The 18,946-nt window shown below is 42.5% G+C and overlaps 1 protein-coding gene across 2 annotated transcripts in view; it reads right to left on the reverse strand.

Annotated features, from left to right (window-relative positions):
• Positions 1–18,946, reverse strand: part of PDE6A (phosphodiesterase 6A) — a gene marked incomplete at its 3' end in the record, with an annotated part of 66,413 nt that overhangs the window by 11,747 nt on the left and 35,720 nt on the right. For both annotated transcript variants that reach the window (XM_081233765.1, XM_081233764.1), the window contains 10 exons: positions 17,990–18,037; positions 15,061–15,210; positions 14,344–14,487; positions 11,698–11,763; positions 11,336–11,482; positions 10,344–10,451; positions 8,240–8,349; positions 6,603–6,690; positions 6,318–6,418; positions 5,698–5,805 (listed from right to left, as the gene is read on the reverse strand). In XM_081233765.1, coding sequence (XP_081089891.1) covers positions 5,698–5,805; positions 6,318–6,418; positions 6,603–6,690; positions 8,240–8,349; positions 10,344–10,451; positions 11,336–11,482; positions 11,698–11,763; positions 14,344–14,487; positions 15,061–15,210; positions 17,990–18,037 — 1,070 coding nt within the window. The remainder of the gene's footprint in view (positions 1–5,697; positions 5,806–6,317; positions 6,419–6,602; positions 6,691–8,239; positions 8,350–10,343; positions 10,452–11,335; positions 11,483–11,697; positions 11,764–14,343; positions 14,488–15,060; positions 15,211–17,989; positions 18,038–18,946) is intronic.

Here is an 18,946-nt window from a genome sequence, read left to right on the forward strand (position 1 = left end):
CATCGTGGTGAGGAGTGGCCCCCACTCTCCACAGCTGGAGGGGGCCCGTGCACAGCAGCGAAGACCCAGTGCAGCCAAAAATAAATAAATAAAATAAATAAAATAAATAAAATAAATAATATATATATTAAAAATATATAAATAAACAAATGATACCTAATTAAACTTAAAAGCTTTTTCACAGCAAAGGAAACAGTTGACAAACCAAAAAGACAACCTATAGAATGGGAGAAAGTATTTGCAACTGATATGACCAATAAGGGGTTAATATCCAAAAATGTAAAACAACTCATACAATTCAACATCAAAAAAATAAGCAACCTAAACAAAACAAAACAAAATATCCTGATTAAAAAATGGGCAGAAGAACTGAATAGACATTTTTCCAAGGAGGAAATGCAGATGGCCAATAGGCACATGGAAAGATGCTCAACATCACTAATCATCAGGGAACTGCAAGTCAAAACCACAATGAGATATCACCTCACACCTGTCAGAATGGCTATCATAAAAAAACAAAACAAAACAAAACACAAATAATAAACGTTGGTGAGGGTGTGGAGAAAAGGGAACTCTCGTACACTGTTGCTGGGGAATGTAAATTGGTGCAGCCACTGTGGAAAACAGTATGAATGTTTCTCAAAAAACTAAAAATAGAACTACCTTATGACCCAGCAATTCCACTCCTGGGTATATATTCAAAAAAAACAAAAACACTAATTCGAAAAGATACATGCACCCCAATGTTCATAGCAGCATTATTTACAATTGCCAAGGTATTGAAGCAACCTAAGTGTCTGTCGACAGATGAATGGATAAAGAAGATGTGGTATGTATATACAAGGGAATATTACTCGGCCATAAAATGAAGAAATTTTGCCATGTGCAGCAACATAGATGGACTTGGACAGTATTATGCTAAGTGAAATCAGTCAGAGAAAGGCAAATATTACACTTAAATGTCACTTAAATGTGGAATCTAAAAAAAACAACAAACTAGTGAATGTGATAAAAAAAGAAGCAGACTCACAGATATGAAGAACAAGCTGGAGATATAGTGGTTACCAGTAGGGAGAGGGAAGTGGGGAGAGGCAATATAAAGGTAGGGAATTAAAGGTACAAACTACTATGTAAAAAATAAGCTACAGGATATATTGTACAATACAGGGAGTATAGCCAATATTTTATAATAACTATAAATGGAGTATAACCTTTAAAAATTGTGAACCACCATATTGTACACCTGTAACATATTAATATTGTACATCAACTATACTTCAATTTAAAAAAAAAGTCTGGAATTTTGCATTCTTCCTTTACTTCATAAACTTGTATTTCCAGTTGACTTCCCCCACAGATTTTTATCCTAATGTTTTTTTTGTGTGTGTGTATGTATATATGTGTATAACTGTACACATATCACAGACATTCAAAAAAATATATATATATGAAATGTATTGATTACCCTTTCATACTTATTTGCAACCAAATATGTCCATTTGTTGAAATTATATAACTAAACAATGCTGTCTTTGACCATAGGTCTCCAAGTGTTGAAAACTTTTATTTTGGATTGAGTTATTATTATTACATGCTTAACCAATACAATAAAATATATTACCTATTTTTATAAATTACTAAACACTCAAATATTTTTGGAAATTCATCTATTGATGAGATAGGATGGGACTATTTTTTTTAAATCAGTTAACAAATTGGGAATTCCCTGGCGGTTCAGTGGTTAGGACTCTGTGCTTTCACTGCTGAGGGCACGGGTTCAATCCCTGGTTGGGGATAAGATCCCGCAAGTCGCGTGGTGCGGCCAAAAAGAAAAAAAAAATCAGTTAATGAATGAATACTTCTTATTGCAAGACTGATTAGATGCAATAATTAGAAACCCTGGGAACGGAATTTTTGTCGCAATGTCATTCCATTCTTTAAATTCTTCCAAATTTATCTATCAGAAGCCCTCCCTTGGGTTTATAATGCCACGATTAAAAGAAGCTTTGAGGACACCAGTATTTATTGTCCCTCTGTATGATGCCCCAGAGGTCTTTGCACCATAGACTTCAAAAAGGTTGAGTTTGCCTTTATTTTGTAACATGGGAGAAGAGTGAGGAGCTGACCATGCCTCACCTACTGTGCTTTCTCCAGAAGATAATGTGAAGAAAGAGAACACTGATTCCCTTGAGGCCATCCAAGCCTATATTTGTCTTGGAAGGCTTTGGGAGGGGTATGTGTGCTCAGTGAAGACTTCCGCTTAAGACTACTTTGGCTTTTACAATGATTGAAGAAGTCCTGCCTCTGGCTTTTCAAAATTTTTTGAAACCCTTAATATCATTTTTTTGTAAAGTCTGCATGACATTGTGTTGTGTGAAAATACCATAATGTATTTAACCTGGTGCCCCATGATGGTTATTTAAGGTTTTTTCAATATTTTTTGTGATTACGAATAATGCTGCAATGAATAACTTTGTGCATACTCCTTGAAGCACATGTGGGAGAAAATCTGGAGGGTAAATCCTAGATGTGGGATGGCTGGGTCAAAGAGTATGGCCGGTTACAATTTTGATAGGCATTGCCCTCCGTAAAACTGTCCCTACTGGGGAGTTCCCTGGTGGTCCAGTGGTTAGGACTCAGCGCTCTCATTGCCATGGCCTGGGTTCAATCCCTGGTCGGGGAACTAAGATCAAAGATAAGCAAACTTTAAAACGCACACACACACACACACACAAAACAATAAAAACTGCACCTATTTACATTCCCACCACAGAGAATAGGATTGCCTGTTGCCCCTCACTGCCCAACACCATGTGTTAGCAAACATTTAATCTTTGCCAGTAAGAGGGATGAACAATTATATCTCGAGGTACTTTTATTTTGCATTTCTCTCACTATGGGTAAGGTCATCATCTATTCATATGTTTACGTCCCACTGTAATTCCTTTTCTGGGATATATCTATTCATGCCATTTGCTCTTTTTTCTGTGGGATTAGGCTTTTTCTTGAATTGTATTAACACTACTAAGGAAATTAGCTCTTTTTCTGTCAGAAGTGTTGCACATATTTTCCCCCAGTGTATCATTTGCATTCTGACTTTAGCTATGTGTTCTTTTGTGTGTTGTGCAGAAATCTCTAATTTTTATGTAGTCAAATTTATCGATCTATTCATGTCTTGAATTTTATGTCACACTTAGAAAAACTTACTCTTTTTAATTCTCCCATGCTTTTTTCCTCTCTCCATATTTTTAGTTTGTTTTCTCATTATTTTAAAATCCTTGATTCATCTGGAATTTATTTGCTATAGGAGTGAAATAGGGATTTACCTCTGTGGTAGAATATGAAATATATGGTAGAATATGAAATATATTTGGTTTTTGTCCCTGGTTCCGCACACAGAGCTCCTAAAATTCTTGAAATTTCCTGAGTGATAGGAGTGTCTTATCCTTCCCAAGAAGCCCTCTTTGGATTTATGCTAATAAGGTGATATAGGACGACTTAGGGTAGGGTCCCTAGGTGGGTTCAGGTAGGGCTGGTCACCAGAAAGACTAAGTGAATAGAGGGATGGAACTTTCACCCCCACCTGCTGGCCTCTTGGAAAGGGTTGGGAGGAGCTGCAGATTAGGTTTTATAAAAACTCTTGAACTATGAGATTTAATAAGCTTCAGGGTTGGTGAATACACCCCAGTTTCATGGGGATGGAAGCCCCTGCATTCAGGACCCTTCTGGCCTTACCCTATGTACCTGTTTGGCTGTTCTTCTGTATTCTTTATAATAACCTTTATAATAAACTGGTAATGTAAGTAAACATTTCTCTGAGTTCTGTGACCCACTCTAACAAATTAATCGAACCCAAGGAGGTGGTCATGGGAACATCCAATTTATAGCTAGTCAATCAGAAGCACAGGCAACATGAACTTGCCATTGGTGTCTGAAAGGAAGCCAGTCTCGTGGGGCTGAGCCCTTAGTAAGTGGGGTCTGACACTATCTCTGGGTTGATAGTGTGAGAATTGAGTGAAATTTGTAGGACAACCAGTCAGTGCTCACTGAGAACTGGAGAATTGCTTGCTGGTCTTGGAAAAAAAAACAATCAGACCACCTCATTGTCCCAACACCATTTATGAAATTATCCCGTTCTCCACTGGCAGAAAATCCACTTTTAGCATAGGCATTGTCTTTTTTTTTTTTTTTTTTTTTGCGGTAGGCGGGCCTCTCACTGTTGTGGCCTCTCCCCTTGCAGAGCACAGGCTCCGGACGCACAGGCTCAGCGGCCATGGCTCACGGGCCCAGCCGCTCTGCGGCATGTGGGATCTTCCCAGACCGGGGCACGAACCCGTGTCCCCTGCATCGGCAGGCGGACTCTCAACCACTGCGCCACCAGGGAAGCCCTAGGCATTGTCTTTTGAGTCTGTTCATTGACCTGTCCTTCTCATGCCTAGGATGGAACTGCCTTCAGTTCTGCTGGTCCCTATTATTTCCTTTCTCTTTCAGAATTTTCTGGCTCTTTTTGCATACTTATTTCTCATAAGGATTTTGGAATTGGCTTCCTAATTCTTCCCAAAATAAAATCGATATTTTCCTTGGAATCACTTTAAATGAATAACTAAATAGGGAGAATAGACAGCTTTTCTAATAATAAGACCCCCTGTCCAAGAACTTGGTGTTCTTTCTAGTCATTCAGTTCTTCTGCAACACCATTTTGAAATGTCCCGCAGGGCAGCTCCTGGTCTGCCCGGGAGCAGCTGTAGCCAGTGTGTACCTCCTTGTTCAGTGGTGCAGGTCACCCTGCTCCCCAGGATAGGAGGACCTTTGGGGAGGCCTGCTTGGACAACTTCAAAGCTGAGGGAAAGACTGGCCACTTGCCTAGTCTTCCCTGAGCCTGTCCCAGCAGCTGCCCCTTCTCTGTTGCAGGGACTTGTTAACATTTGTGACTTAATTAAACCTCATCTCCACAGAAGCATCTGGGGATAAACTAACAACACCTCTTTGGGTACTGGGTCAGGACTTGTTTCCTTTGACATCAACACCCAGGACCTGTCACAGGGGAGCCAGGGACCCCTTGGCTTGGGCCACATATTCAAAAAAAAGCCTCAGATTTACACTTCTCACCCCATCATCAATTGAAGTGACTCATGGAAGCACACTGAGAGAAACTAAAAGAAGACATTCACCAGAAAACTTAAAGTTGCATCCCATTACCAGACCTCTGCCAGCAAAGCACTAAATATCACACAAATCATGGAACTAATTTGTGAATTGCACAGCTGTTTTGCAGGCCATTGCCATGTATAAAAGAACACTTAAGAAATTAAGCCTACAGATTTTGAGTGACATTTAGCTATCACTCAAACCATAATTGGTATAATGCTCTATGTTTTATCAAAAACTTTAAAGTTACATCACTTTACCACAAAAATTCTGCATTTTAGGATAGAAATACTTCAAATAGTGTACTTTTTGTATACTAAGAAGTAAAACGATAGTATACTGTCTTGTATTTTCGTGTTAGAGTAAAGATTAAACATATAATTTCTGCAGTGCTGTTTTGGCGTAACTTCTTTGCTTCATATGTCAGAGGCCTCCATAATGGAAAGTGTCCCAGGGCTCTCTTGAAGGCAGCAAGGCCTGTCAGTGCAGAATTTTTCCTTATGACCCCGGGCTTAAGGGGATCAGGGTTTGAGCCCTGTCTCAACTCACATAACGATTTCCTTCCGTGTCTGATCCAGCATCATGTACTGCGTCCACTCATGTTGAGTCTCATATGTCTTAGACTGATCCACGATCTTTTGGAACATTGTCCTCTTCCTACAAAACACACCAGTTTGTTAAAGGAGCACATCTTAGAATAAGGCAACCCCTGGCCTTCTAATGTTGGCTGTTTCAGACAGAGGCTAATTAAAACAACATAATTTTAAAAAAGGTGAAAAGAACCAACGCCTGGGAGTGAAGACCTAAGTTCCAACTCAGACTCTACCATGGATTTGTTATCTGATCTTAGCTAATCTTCCCCTGGATCTCAGTTTCCCCATCTGTACAATGGGGGTAAAAATATCTAACTCATAGAGCTGTAGTGAGAGTCGACGTGTCCATAGCAAAAGTATGGTGCCTGGCGCAGAGCATATACTAAATCAATTAGAACTGTGGCGTTCATTATCATTATAATCATTGCTATTCTTTTTTTTGGCCACGCTGGGTGGCTTGCGGGATCTTAGTTCCCCGACCAGGGATGGAACCCGGGCCCATGGCAGTCTTAACAACTGGATTGCCAGGGAATTCCCTAATCATTGTTATTCTTAAAATGAAGAAGAAACACCAACTTGAAATACAAGGCGAGGTCTGTAGCAATGATCGCGATGTCCATCATGTGGATTGCATGCTCATGCTGCCTGCGATTGAGGTTTTGAAAGATATTCAAGCTCTAAAGAGAAAACCATAGGAGAGATATAAGAAGTGATGCTGGCAGTAAAGTTGCTCAACTACTGATGGCCGCCCCAGGTGATGGGAGAGGCAGCCCAGGCCAATGCCTGGCCACACTCAGGCTTCTTGTGAGATGGGGGCTCCTTCTCAGGCCCCAAACCCAGTGCTGAGGGCCCTCATCCTACCTCATCTCTCAGCAATGTTTTGCCAAACTCCAAATGGTGTCTTTCCAGGATGGAGGACCCATGGAGCTTGGCCAGTGGGTTCTGGGATCTGAATGGGAGAGAAGGAGAGAGACACAGAGAGAGTGAGGATCAGTATGAAATGGCTGAGGTGAAGGCTAAAAACATCATCCATTCCTGTCACCTCCTAATTCTGCAGGCAGAGAGGTTGAAGTTCAGGAATAAGAAGGAATTTGCCACACAGTAGGACAGTGGGAAATAGGACTAGGTATAGGGTATCCTGACCCTCAGGCTTTAGTTTTCTCCACATTTGACTCTGGGCCTCTTTGAGGTCGTGCACTCCCTAGAAGTGTGGACCCTTATCCCCAGAAAAAGACACAAACACAGTGCCACATGAAATTTTAGAAACTTATTGGCCCAGTGCCAATCCATGGACATTGGCACTGGGCCGTACTTTGAACATCACAAAGCCCCAGATCCTCCATACCTGATCCTTAGGAGAAGCCACTGAATTCCCACAAGCAATATATTTATTCATGTCTTTATTCAATAAATATTTGTTGAGCCCTTTTTATGCGCCAAGCACTGAGATCAGTACTTAGCTTCCCACGAGGTAAAATGTAAACACAATCTCTAACCTTGGAGCAGCAGGCAAGAACTGAGAAGACTCAGAGAAGCATGTTCTAGGACTTGTTAATGATTTACAGGCTGTGGGCCCTGGGAAGAGCCTCAGTTTCCTCATTTATAATATGGGTATCACACTCATCCCTGCTCTGCCCAGCCCACAAGGTGGTCTTGAGGGTCCCCCAGAACATGGTTCAAGGACTCTGCTTCAGAGACTATCTAGAATATAAGCTCTGTGAGGACAGGGACTGTGTCTGGTTTGCTCACCCTGGTACCTCCTTTACCTAGCCTAGGGCCTACCACAATGGTGTTAGGAGCATTGTAAACCCAAGGTGAATAAATGAACCGTTCTTTTGCTAGCATCTTGGCTTGAATTAATTCAACAGGTAGGAAGGGAAGGAGAAGAGTGAAGAAGTTTAATATATTAGTTTCCTGTTGTTGCTCTGACACATTACCACAAACTGAATGGCTTAAGACAATAAAATTTTATTATCTTACAGCTCTGGAGTTCAAAGTCTAAAATGGGTCTGCAGAGCTGCTTCCCTTCTGGAGGCTGTAGTGGAAAATCTGTTTCCTTGCCTTTTCTAGCTTCTAGAGGCCCCCTACATTCCTTGGCTTGTGGCCCATCCTCCATCTTCCAAGCCAACAGTGTAGCATCTTCTGTCCTCTCTGACATCCCCACCACCTCCCTCTTATAAGGACCCTTCTGACTATGTGGGGCCCACTTGGGATAACCCAAGATAATCCCTATATTTCAACATCCTTAACTTAGTCACATCATGAAGTGTTTTTTTTTTTTTAATGTAAGGCAACATATTCCCAGGCTCCAGGCATTGGGAGGATCATTATTCTGTCTATCACAGGAGTTTACCCAGATCCAAAGGGCAGGAGGAAGTGGGAAGCTGTGGACTGCGGACTTCTCCTTGGCAAGCGAGTCTATCTGAGACCCATTCAGATCTAGGTAATCAATCCTGGAGGCAGGAGGTAGAGAGGAGGGCCAGTAAGCACTGACTCACTTCATTTGGTAGAGATTGTTGGTGCCTCTGTGGTCAATGTCATGGCAGAAGGCGGCGGTGACCATGGCCAGGGCCTCCAGGTCTGTGAAGTATTGCTTCAGCTTTCCAGTCTGGAAGAGCAGTCAGAGATAGCACTCACTCCTTTCTTGTGGGGGTCAGAAGCAGGGCTGAGAGCTCAGGTGTGAGGGGGAGGGCCTGGAGCTTGGAAACATAGGTCTGATCTTGGCTCGACCCCTGGCGCCACAGGGTGACCAGATGTTTGCCGGGACTCAGGGGTTTTCTGAGATGTGGGACTTTCTGTGCTAGAACTGGGACAGTCCCAGGTAAATGGGGCTGGTGCGTCACCTTACTCCTGAGTGACCTTAGCTGGTTGCATCTCCCTCTGGGCCTCAGTATCTCATTGTGCACACTCAAGGTGGAGGGCATCAGACTGGATGATTGTTGAGAAACTGACAGCCCTCGAGTTTTAGGATTTAGAGTGTTTTTGAACATGACCAGACTGGTAAAGCGAACCTTCCAAACCTGGTCTACCGATTCAAGCACAGCCCAGAAGAATTTTTCCCTGAGCATCTTGCAAGTACTTAACTCCTTGTTTGTGCAGGGTGTTGGAGTCAAGGGTGGAAAGAGCCCTGGGAAGGTGATGCTAACTCTGTGACTCTAAGAAATAAATCAAGTCTAAGGGGTGTGTTTTTCACCCTCAGTGACAGCCTAGCCAAAATTCCTGCCTCCTGGCCCTAGAGCTTACTCTGCCCTGACCATTCCGGCCACAAGGAAAAGGAATGAGGATGAGGAGGCTGGGCAAGGGCAGAGATGTGTGTCATAACCTGGATGGGAAAACACTTTTAAATGAAATATAGAAACTGCAAACCCTCTGAGACAAAAAGACTGACACATACACATAGGTATGTCCATCCAAGGACACAGTAGCACTGTGTGTAACAGTGAAAGATCGAAAACAACCCCCATGTCCAACAATAGGGGAGCTGGGTAAAGAAATTATGGTCTACTTAAACAATGCAGAATACTCTGAAGCCATAAAATTAGATCATGGATAAGCCTTAAAAACATTCAGTGGAATAAGTCAGACACAAAAGGACAAATACTGTATGATTCTACTTATGTGAGATACCTATAATCAAATTCGTAGAGACTGAAAAAGTAGAATGGTGGTTGCCAGGGGCTGGGGACAGGGGAAATGGGGAGCTGAATTAATACTGTTGTTTAGGGCTTCCCTGGTGGCGCAGTGGTTAAGAATCCACCTGCCAATACAGGGGACATGGGTTCGAGCCCTGGTCCGGGAAGATCCCACATGCCGCGGAGCAACTAAGCTCCTGCGCCACAACTACTGAGCCCGCGAGCCACAACTACTGAAGCCTGAGTCCCTAGAGCCTGTGCTCCACAACAAGAGAAGCCACCGCAACAAAGAGTAGCCCCTGCTCGCTGCAACTAGAGAAAGCCTGTGCACAGCAACGAAGACCCAAAAATAAAATAAATTAATTTAAAAAAAATATTGTTTAATGGGGACAGGGTGTCTATTTGGGAAGTTGGGAAATTTCAAGAGATGGAGAGTGGTGATGGTTGCACAATATTGTGAACATACTTAATGCCACTGAATTGTGCACCTAAAAATGGTTAAAATGGTAAATTTTAGGTTATGTATATTTTACCACAATAAAAATATATTTAAAGAATGTGATCAATATATTTATATATTTGCAAATGAAAAAAGCATGTTACAGAATAATAATATTTAATTGGTTATGAACAAAATAAACTTTGTGTATGTGTGTGTGAACAAATATGTCTCAATGCTTCTTAGAAGAAAATCTTGAAGGAGTTGTGTCATGGTTTTCTCCAAATACTGGCTTGGGGGTGGGAGAAGAATGTAGCTTTCTTTTACTTTTTATTTTATATACTTCTCTCTTCTTGGAATTCATTTATGCTAAGCATGTACTCTTTTCGCATTTTTTTTAAAAAAGCAGTAAGTAGAAGAATGATGCCGCTGCTGCTAGGGGAGCTGCATGAGGTCGTCCCAGTGTGGCGGGAGCTCGCAGCCACCCGCGGTCCCACCCACCACGCTGCCCAGATGCCGCCACCGCCGTACCACCAGCAAGGAGAACATGGTCTGCCCCACGTTGAAGCCGTGCCGCCAGTTGTGGTAGGTGATCCTGCGGTAGCCCTTACTCAGGGAATATATGAACCGCACCAGGGCCTGCGAACACATGCACATCAGTGAGGGAGCAGCATTGCGCCAAGGCTGGGTGGTGGGGGGGATGCTGCCTGCTGAACCCCAGATGCTCCAGCCCCCACCCTGGACCACGTGTGGGAACTAGCAATAGATGCAATAGGCTGTGAGAGCACTTTGCAGACTGCTAGGTACTATGACAATGGACGTGGTTATGAAACAAGGCCCTGGGAGGAGCTTAAAGGAACTCTACGGGAGAAAAATCAAAGGGGTCTTTAAATCACTGGTTCTCAGACTTGAGTGCACGTCTGAATCGCTCCGGGCTGTGGGGAGGCCTTGTGAAAACAGTTTCTGATTCCTTACAGCTAGGAGTGTGTGTGTGTGGTGGGGGGGTGGGATGGTGGGGCGCGCGCGCCCATGCGCCCATGTTGATCCGTTTTCAGGTGATGCTGATGTGCTTTGGGGCAACACATTTAGAACCGCTGCTTTAATCAAAGAAGTCTGGGAAATTCTGCACGCGATATACCCCCCACCTCCACCTTTTGATCCATCCCCGTCCCCCTAGATGCACAGCACACCTAAGGAATCCTGCAGGGGAAAAAGTCCTGTTTAAATGGATTTAACCCACTTTTCCCACTCTGTTTGACTGTAGGACCGTTTTTGGCATCCCATTTATCCATAGTCTTCAGAACTCAATGCCTCAATACCCACCTTGAGAAACACCACAGTTCAGAGGAACCATGTGTCTCTTTTCTGATAGGTGACGCATCTGTGCGATGTGACTAATGCTTTAAATCCTAAAAGCTGAGGGTACACTCTTTTTAAGGCAGTTTACAGACTTTTTTTTTAAGGCAAGCAAAAAAGAAACAGGGAAAAGAAAAAGGGAAATCAAACATTTGTTTCGACCTCACCTCCTGAGGAATGTGAAATTTATCCACCACCCTGAGCTCATAGTACATCTGTATTCCACATTTCACCAGCTCCAGTTCCGTCAGGGGCAGGTCGCTGAAGTGGAATTTATTAATTTCATATTTCTCTGCATCTGGCAGCTGTTCTTGCTGTGTGAAACATGGAGTCAAGTGACTGGGACACAGGAAGAGTTCCTGGGTCCCTCTCCTATCCCCCCCACCCAAGCCCTGTCCCTATCCCGAGTCCGCTGGAAGGATCAGAGCAGAGTGGCAAGGGTCATGCTTGGCAGAGACACTCCCCGCCCATGCTTGGGGCACACCCTGCGCTTGTAACAGGTCAGGGCCAGTGCTGCTGCCCAGCTCACCAGGATCTCAGCCAGTTCTTCTTCCTCGCATTCCCACGGCTCCTTCCCATACACTTCTCTGGTTTTCTGCCGGGGCCCAAAATAGCAGAGAAAAGGATTAGTTTACTACATCTAAGGTCTAAATATATCTCTACTTTTCCATTTCCTTTTTTCTTCTTCCACTAAAGTTCTTGCAACAGAGCTACCAACTTATTGACAAGTAAATTCAAGGTCATGTGCTTTGGAGCCATGGAGCCGTTCGTGCATACTCAAGCTCTGCCAGTTACTGGCTTGGATCTCCCATTTCCTCATCTGTAAAATGGGGATAATAAAAGTACTTAACTGGCAAGTTAAAATTAGATTATGCGAAGTCTTTTTTTTTTACATCTTTATTAGAGTATAATTGCTTTACAATGGTGTGTTAGTTTCTGCTTTATAACAAAGTGAATCAGTTATACATCTACATATGTTCCCATATCTCTTCCCTCTTGCATCTCCCTCCCTCCCACCCTCCCTATCCCACCCCTCCAGGTGGTCACAAAGCACCGAGCTGATCTCCCTGTGCTATGCGACTGCTTCCCATTAGCTATCTATTTTACGTTTGGTAGTGTATATATGTCCATGCCACTCTCTCGCTTTGTCACAGCTTACCCTTCCCCCTCCCCATATCTTCAAGTCCATTGTCTAGTAGGTCTGTGTCTTTATGCCTGTTTTACCCCTAGGTTCTTCATGACATTTTTTTTCTTAAATTCCATATATATGTGTTAGCATACGGTATTTGTCTTTCACTTTCTGACTTACTTCACTCTGTATGACAGACTCTAGGTCCAGCCACCTCATTACAAATAGCTCAATTTCGTTTCTTTTTATGGCTGAGTAATATTCCATTGTATATATGTGCCATGAAAACACTCTCATTTACCATTGCAACAAAAAGAATAAAATATCTAGGAATAAACCTACCTAAGGAGACAAAAGACCTGTATGCAGAAAACTATAAGACACTGATGAAAGAAATTAAAGATGATACAAACAGATGGAGAGATATACCATGTTCTTGAATTGGAAGAATCAACATTGTGAAAATGACTTTTTTTTTTTTTTAAACGTGGGTTCTTAGCTCCCAGACCAGGGATCGAACTGATGCCCCTTACAATGGAAGTGCAGAGTCCTAACCACTGGACCGCCAGGGAATTCCCTTATGCAAAGTCATTTCCAAAAACATATATGCAACTAAATTAAATAACGCATGTAAATCACCGAGAGCAGTGCTTAGCACATAGTGCTAAAATTAAGTAATGCTGTTGTTGATATTGTTATTATCGCTGACTGGGGGTCTGGAGTCCTTGCTCATGGTCCTGGCTCTTCCTCTCACTTACTGTGTGACTTGAGACAAGTTCCTTCCCTCTCTGGGCCTCTTTCCCCATGTGCTACAGGAGGGGGGAAGCTGGAGCCAATAACTGGTTTCAGATTTCTTGATCTAGAGTATAGTCTATTAACTTTTAACTGGTTCACTGAAGCTATGCCTCCATAGGGTCTACATATCCATCATTTGGCTTAAAATTATGGACTGAGACAAGCAAACCATGGGTCAGTTCATCCATACTGGATGTTTTCTCCTTTGGATTTATCAGTTATTGGGATCAAAATGATCAAATTTGTTGTATCTTCCCGGCTTAAGAAATGCCCTCTGAAAACATTGGTTTATATTGTTTCAACTTGTGCAGTGTATAAACCAAAGTCTTGGGAACTCAGCTGGGCATCATATCCAATGCCCTTTGGCTAATTCTGTTTACTTCTAAAATCTTGATCTTTTTTAGACCAAAATCCCAGGGATGGTGGATCACTGATTCTCACATATCTTTGAAAGTCTGTCATCCAATTTCCCACCCAGGTGGGATTTTCCTCTATAGCTTCCCTGATATATGATCACCCAGCCTATGCTTAGATACCTCTCATGATGGGGTGCTCACTACCTCCCCAAGGCAGCCCTTTCAGCACAGTGATAATTTGCTCATTATCCTGAATGCTAAATGAGACCTATTTAACAAGCTGGGTGATTTGGGGACAAATTACTTCCCCCTTCTGGGGCTCAATTTCTTCATCTCTACAATGGGGGTAAAAATTCTTACCCTGGGACTTCCCTGGCGGTCCAGTGGTTAAGACTCCGAGCTTCCAATGCAGGGGGTATGGGTTCGATCCCTGGTCAGGGAACTACAATCCCACATGTCATGTGGTACGGCCAAAAAAAAAAAATCCTTTCTCTGCCCACCTTACTGGGCTATTGTAAGCATCATAAGTGTGAAATTACCTTATATACTGTACAGTGATGAAACTATGTGAGGGCTTCCTACAAATATCTAACCCCCTCTGAACTATTTCTTTGCTCAGAAAGATTGAGTCTTCTAAGTGAGCTGACCTCATGGAGGGAGGCTCTGAGCAACTGACCATGTCCATTGGTCTCTCAGATAGAGCTTTCTCTCAGAGTAGGGACTGTGGTTGGTGACTCCATCTCTAGTACCATGTTAGCCCTGAGCACAGAGAAAAATGGAGTTTCTAGAGCTGTTAAGCCAAGGTCTGGTTCTAAGACTGAGATAACCCTGCAAGGGACAGCTGTCCCCAGAGCAGCCATTTCTAGAGTAGAAACAGGAAAAAAACACTACTCACCAAGATTTTCTGGATTTCTTCATTGTCACACTTCACATGATATTTCACCATGTCTTGGAAAATATCCTTCCTGTTTTCAAGTTTGTTCATTGACTCATAAGTGTCAGGATTTAAGACAGACCAGCCCAGGAATTGAGTCAAAGACTGAAAGGAAAGAGGAAGAATCAGAGGCAGAACATCCAGGTTTGATCCTGCCTCTGTAACTTAGGGCAAGACTCTCTAAACCTCCATTTTCTCAGCTACAAAATGGGTTTGATTCGCTGTGTGCTGCCCTCCTCAAAGAGATGTTGTTAGGATAAGATGAAACAATGGATGGGAATGCACTTTGAATAAAGCTCTAACACACATGAAGCACCATCCTGATGTCTAATAATTTCACGAAAAGGGAAAGTGTTGTGCGTATGTGGGGACATGGGATGTAAGTGAACTCTCTGTACTCTCTGCTCAATTTCACTGTGAACCTAAAGCTTCTCTAAAAGGTAAAGTTTACTAATCTTTTAAAAAAGGGAATATAGATTTCTCTGACAACTGCTGCAGTACAGAAGAGAGAGCAAAGAGAATAAATGTTGAGTCAGGAAAGTGTCTACGAGGTGAGCTCCCATCCCTCCTGAGCTAGGGCAGCAGCACGCAAGGGCCCCACCACGCGGCTCTGGAAGCCAAGTTCGTTGATGAGCCGACTCTGAATACCACGTCTAGAGGCCTCCTCAAAAACCGTACCTCCATGAGGGTCTCATCCATTTCATCAAAGGGTTTCCCATCTTTGCGATTGTAAAACGTGGCCACCCCGACAATTTCTTCCTTCTTGTTCACAATTGGCATAGAAAGGACATTTTTAATCATCCATCCTGACTCATCCAGAGGCTCTTTCTGCAAGAGAAGAGCCAGAGTAAGTTTGCTTCAGGTACCAGGCTGCAGAGGTATCTGTAATGGACTTCATGCTGCATTAGGACCCTGATTGGCTGAGGGGGTGGCAAGAGGTTAGACCTTGTTGGGTTTTGCATGATTTTAGTTGCCAAACGCCATGAGCAGGTTGCCCATCTGGTGGGAGTGCCATAAGCCAGATAGCTATACTGTTTTCATCCCCAAAATGTCAGGGCCATCATGTGCCAGGCAGCGAGTTATGTATTTGGGATCTAATGATGCAAACAAACAGTCCAGGGAGGTAGTGTTTCCCTTTCAGATACAGGAGCTAACTGCAGGGGACTGGCTTAAAAGGGGCCATGTGGGTGATGCTTGTAACTTTGAACTAATCAACTGGATGTAGCCTGTACCTTTTGCCTCCCGACCTGCCTTTCTGTATTCCTTTTGGCATGTCGTTTTATCTCCGTGAGCCTCAATTTTCTCATTTATAGATGGGGCTGGTAGTAAGAGTATGTACCTCATGGAACAAATGAGAAAATAGAGGTGAAATATCTTGATCAATCATAAGGTACCATTTGTGAGTCATTTCCCATCTCTCTGAGCCTCACTTTCATCATTTATAAAATGGGGATAACTAGACAATTTCTAGCCTTTTTTCCACTGATTCACTGAAGATTTATCAAGTATTTTACAATGTACAAGAACCTGAACTAGAAGATGGGAGAACCAAGAAAAATAAGGCAGAGGTGTTGTCCTCAGGTTGCTCACATCTGGAAGGTAAACAGGCAATCACACTGCATGTGGGAAGTTTTGCAAGGTACTGTGGGAGCCAGAGGAGGGAAGGAAGTCAAGGAAGGCTTCCTGGAGTTGGAGAGTCTTCTAGCTCGAAAGTTCCAAAATTTTAAAGGTGGTGAGATGATAATTATTATTATTTAAGTAGCTCTTGAACTCAGCACCTGGTAGGAGAGTGACTTCAGAGGTATGTGGAATATAGTCCAAAGAGCATAGGGCTGTCAGTCAGAAAACTTGAGTTCAAGTTCCCAGCTCTCTCCCTAACCTTTTCTATCATGGCCTCTCTGAAGGCCATGATAAAGAAGCAGATTTTATTGGAAGTGAATAAAAGTGAAATGGGAAAGTATTAAACATTTTTTTTTAGTATTAAACATTTTTAAGGAGCGAAGTTACTTGATGCATCTTATGTTTTTCTTTTAAAAATCACTCAGGCTACTTTGTGGAGGATGAGTTGGAGACAGAAGACTGGAATCTAAAAACAAGATTAGATTTTATTTATTAAAGTGGGTAAACTACAGTTAATCAGATGACTTGGGTAAAGATCAAGTTCTGTTGTGGTTATGATCAGGTTAGCAACTCTCAGCAACAATTTGCCTTGTCACACTGATGTGGTCAACATCACAACACAAGACATATGGTTTTTTTTTTTTTTTTTTTGCGGTACGCGGGCCTCTCACTGTTGTGGTCTCTCCTGTTGCGGAGCACAGGCTCCGGACGCGCAGGCTCAGCGGCCATGGCTCACGGGCCCAGCCGCTCCGCGGCATGTGGGATCTTCCCATACCGAGGCACGAACCCGCGTCCCCTGCATCGGCAGGCGGACGCTCAACCACTGCGCCACCAGGGAAGCCCAAGACATATGGTTTTAACCTTGGAAGGATATTCTCTCTAAGGTCTTTCATAATGTTATTTAAGGAGTTAAAAAAAACCCACTAATTTTGCTATGAGTCATTTTTATTTCCTTCTTAATTATTTCCTTACTGCTCATGATTTGGTTTTCATAAACCTAGCATGCTAAACTCAAGAAATATTGACAGGGCACCCAGAGCTGCACATGTTAAGAAAGATAAGCTCTGATCTTTGACCAAAGGAAGTCTATATTTTGCTAAGAGGAATTAACCTAAAAGACAAGGAAGGATCATGAAAGATGATGTAAGGGAAATAGAGTAAGAAAGCCAAACTCCTTGGCATGGCCTTCTAAGCCCTGTGTGACCTGGCCTGTGTCTACCTCTCTAGAGTTTCGTCCTGCCACTCTCCCCTCAGTCTCATTGGTCTACTCTGGTTCCTTCCAACAAGCCCTCTCTTTCCTGCAATCCTCTCTCCTTTCTTTACTGCCCAAACATAATTTCTCAGGGACATGTTCCTTGACTCTTCCCAGATGAAGTCAAGCCCCCCTGGGAGAGTCCCTCCTCTGTCCCTCTGCTCTTGTCCTGACCAGCACTCCACATGCCTCTTTCCCCATATGATCATGAGCTTCCTGAAGACAAAGACCATGCCTGTCTGGTCCACTTCTGTAGCTGGTGTAGCATCGTGCCCATGCCTGGCCCAGGGCGTGCCCTCCGCAAACATTTTTTAAAAATACAAACAAACAAAATCAAATGGAATACTAAACAACATTCCATGATAATCCTAAGGAGACAGAAATGATATTCAGCCAGGGGAAGCAGAATAAAACTTCATAGAAGTTTCATAGCATTTGGGGTTATCATTGAAGGGCAGAGGGGATTTGGACAAGAGATGGTAGTAAGGGAGAGAACAGCATAAGCAAAGGTCCTGAGGCCAGAAAGCAAAGGGTGTAAACCTTAAAACCAAATGGGACCTTGGATTTACCAAATTAACTCTCTCCCCACTTCCATGGGCACATGACTTTTTTGCACTCACATTTTGACTTTGTTGAGACTGCTTCCCAATAAAGTAGATGGATTCTAATGTATTTGAATCTTCTTTGGGGGGAAAAATATCATATGACTGAGAGAGTAAATAAAAAATAACTTACCTGGAATGCAAAAAAGTCCTCTGCAGGTGCATTCATGATGTTGCAGATCTGAAAGCCATAAAGAGGAATAATGGAGTTATGATTAGACTTGATAGAGTACCCATTGAGGGCAATGGGCATGCTATTTTCAGAAATATCACGTCCTTATCCAAGGCATTCACATTCTTTTCATCAGGTAGACATGCTTAAGATGGTTTCGAATTATTAACTGAGGCTACCGAACAGGAAAACTGCCTTATAAACATGGCTTCTTACCATTTGCCTCACTTCAGAGTCATTTCCAAGCTTTGAGAAAGTTAAGGCTACAAGTTGTTGTTATTAATAGCTGTATAGTGTCTCATTTTCTTCTTTTTAATGTTAGCTTTTTTCATATCTCATTCATCTTTTATTTCTTTTTTTGTTATACATATCCATATACCTATTCTTCTTCAGATTCTTTTTCCATATAGGTTATTACAGAGTATTGAGTAGAGTTCCCTGTGCTATACAGTAGGTCCTTGTTGATTATCTATCTTATATATTGTAGTGTGTCTATATTAATTCCAACCCCCTAATTTATCCCTACCCCCCACACCTTTCCCCTTTGGTAACCATAGGTTTGTTTTCTAAGTCTGTGAGTCTGTTTCTGTTTTTGTATATAAGTTCATTTGTATCTTTTTTTTTGGATGATGATGGCTATTCTGACCAGTGTGAGGTGATACCTCACTGTAGTTTTGATTTACATTTCTCTAATAGTTAGTGATATTGAGCATCTTTTCATGTGCTTTTTGGCAATCTGTATGTCTTCTTTGGAGAAATGTCTATTTAGATCTTCTGCCTATTTATTTGATTGGGTTGTCTTTTTTTTTTTGATATAGAGCTGCATGAGCTGTTTGTAAAATTTGGAGATTAATCCCTTGTTGGTTGCTTCGCTTGCAAATATTTTCTCCCATTCTGTATGTTGTCTTCTCGTTTTGT

Source organism: Mesoplodon bidens (genome assembly GCF_964165515.1).
Source record: "Mesoplodon bidens genome assembly, chromosome: 4".
Classification (NCBI taxonomy): Eukaryota; Metazoa; Chordata; class Mammalia; order Artiodactyla; family Ziphiidae; genus Mesoplodon; species Mesoplodon bidens.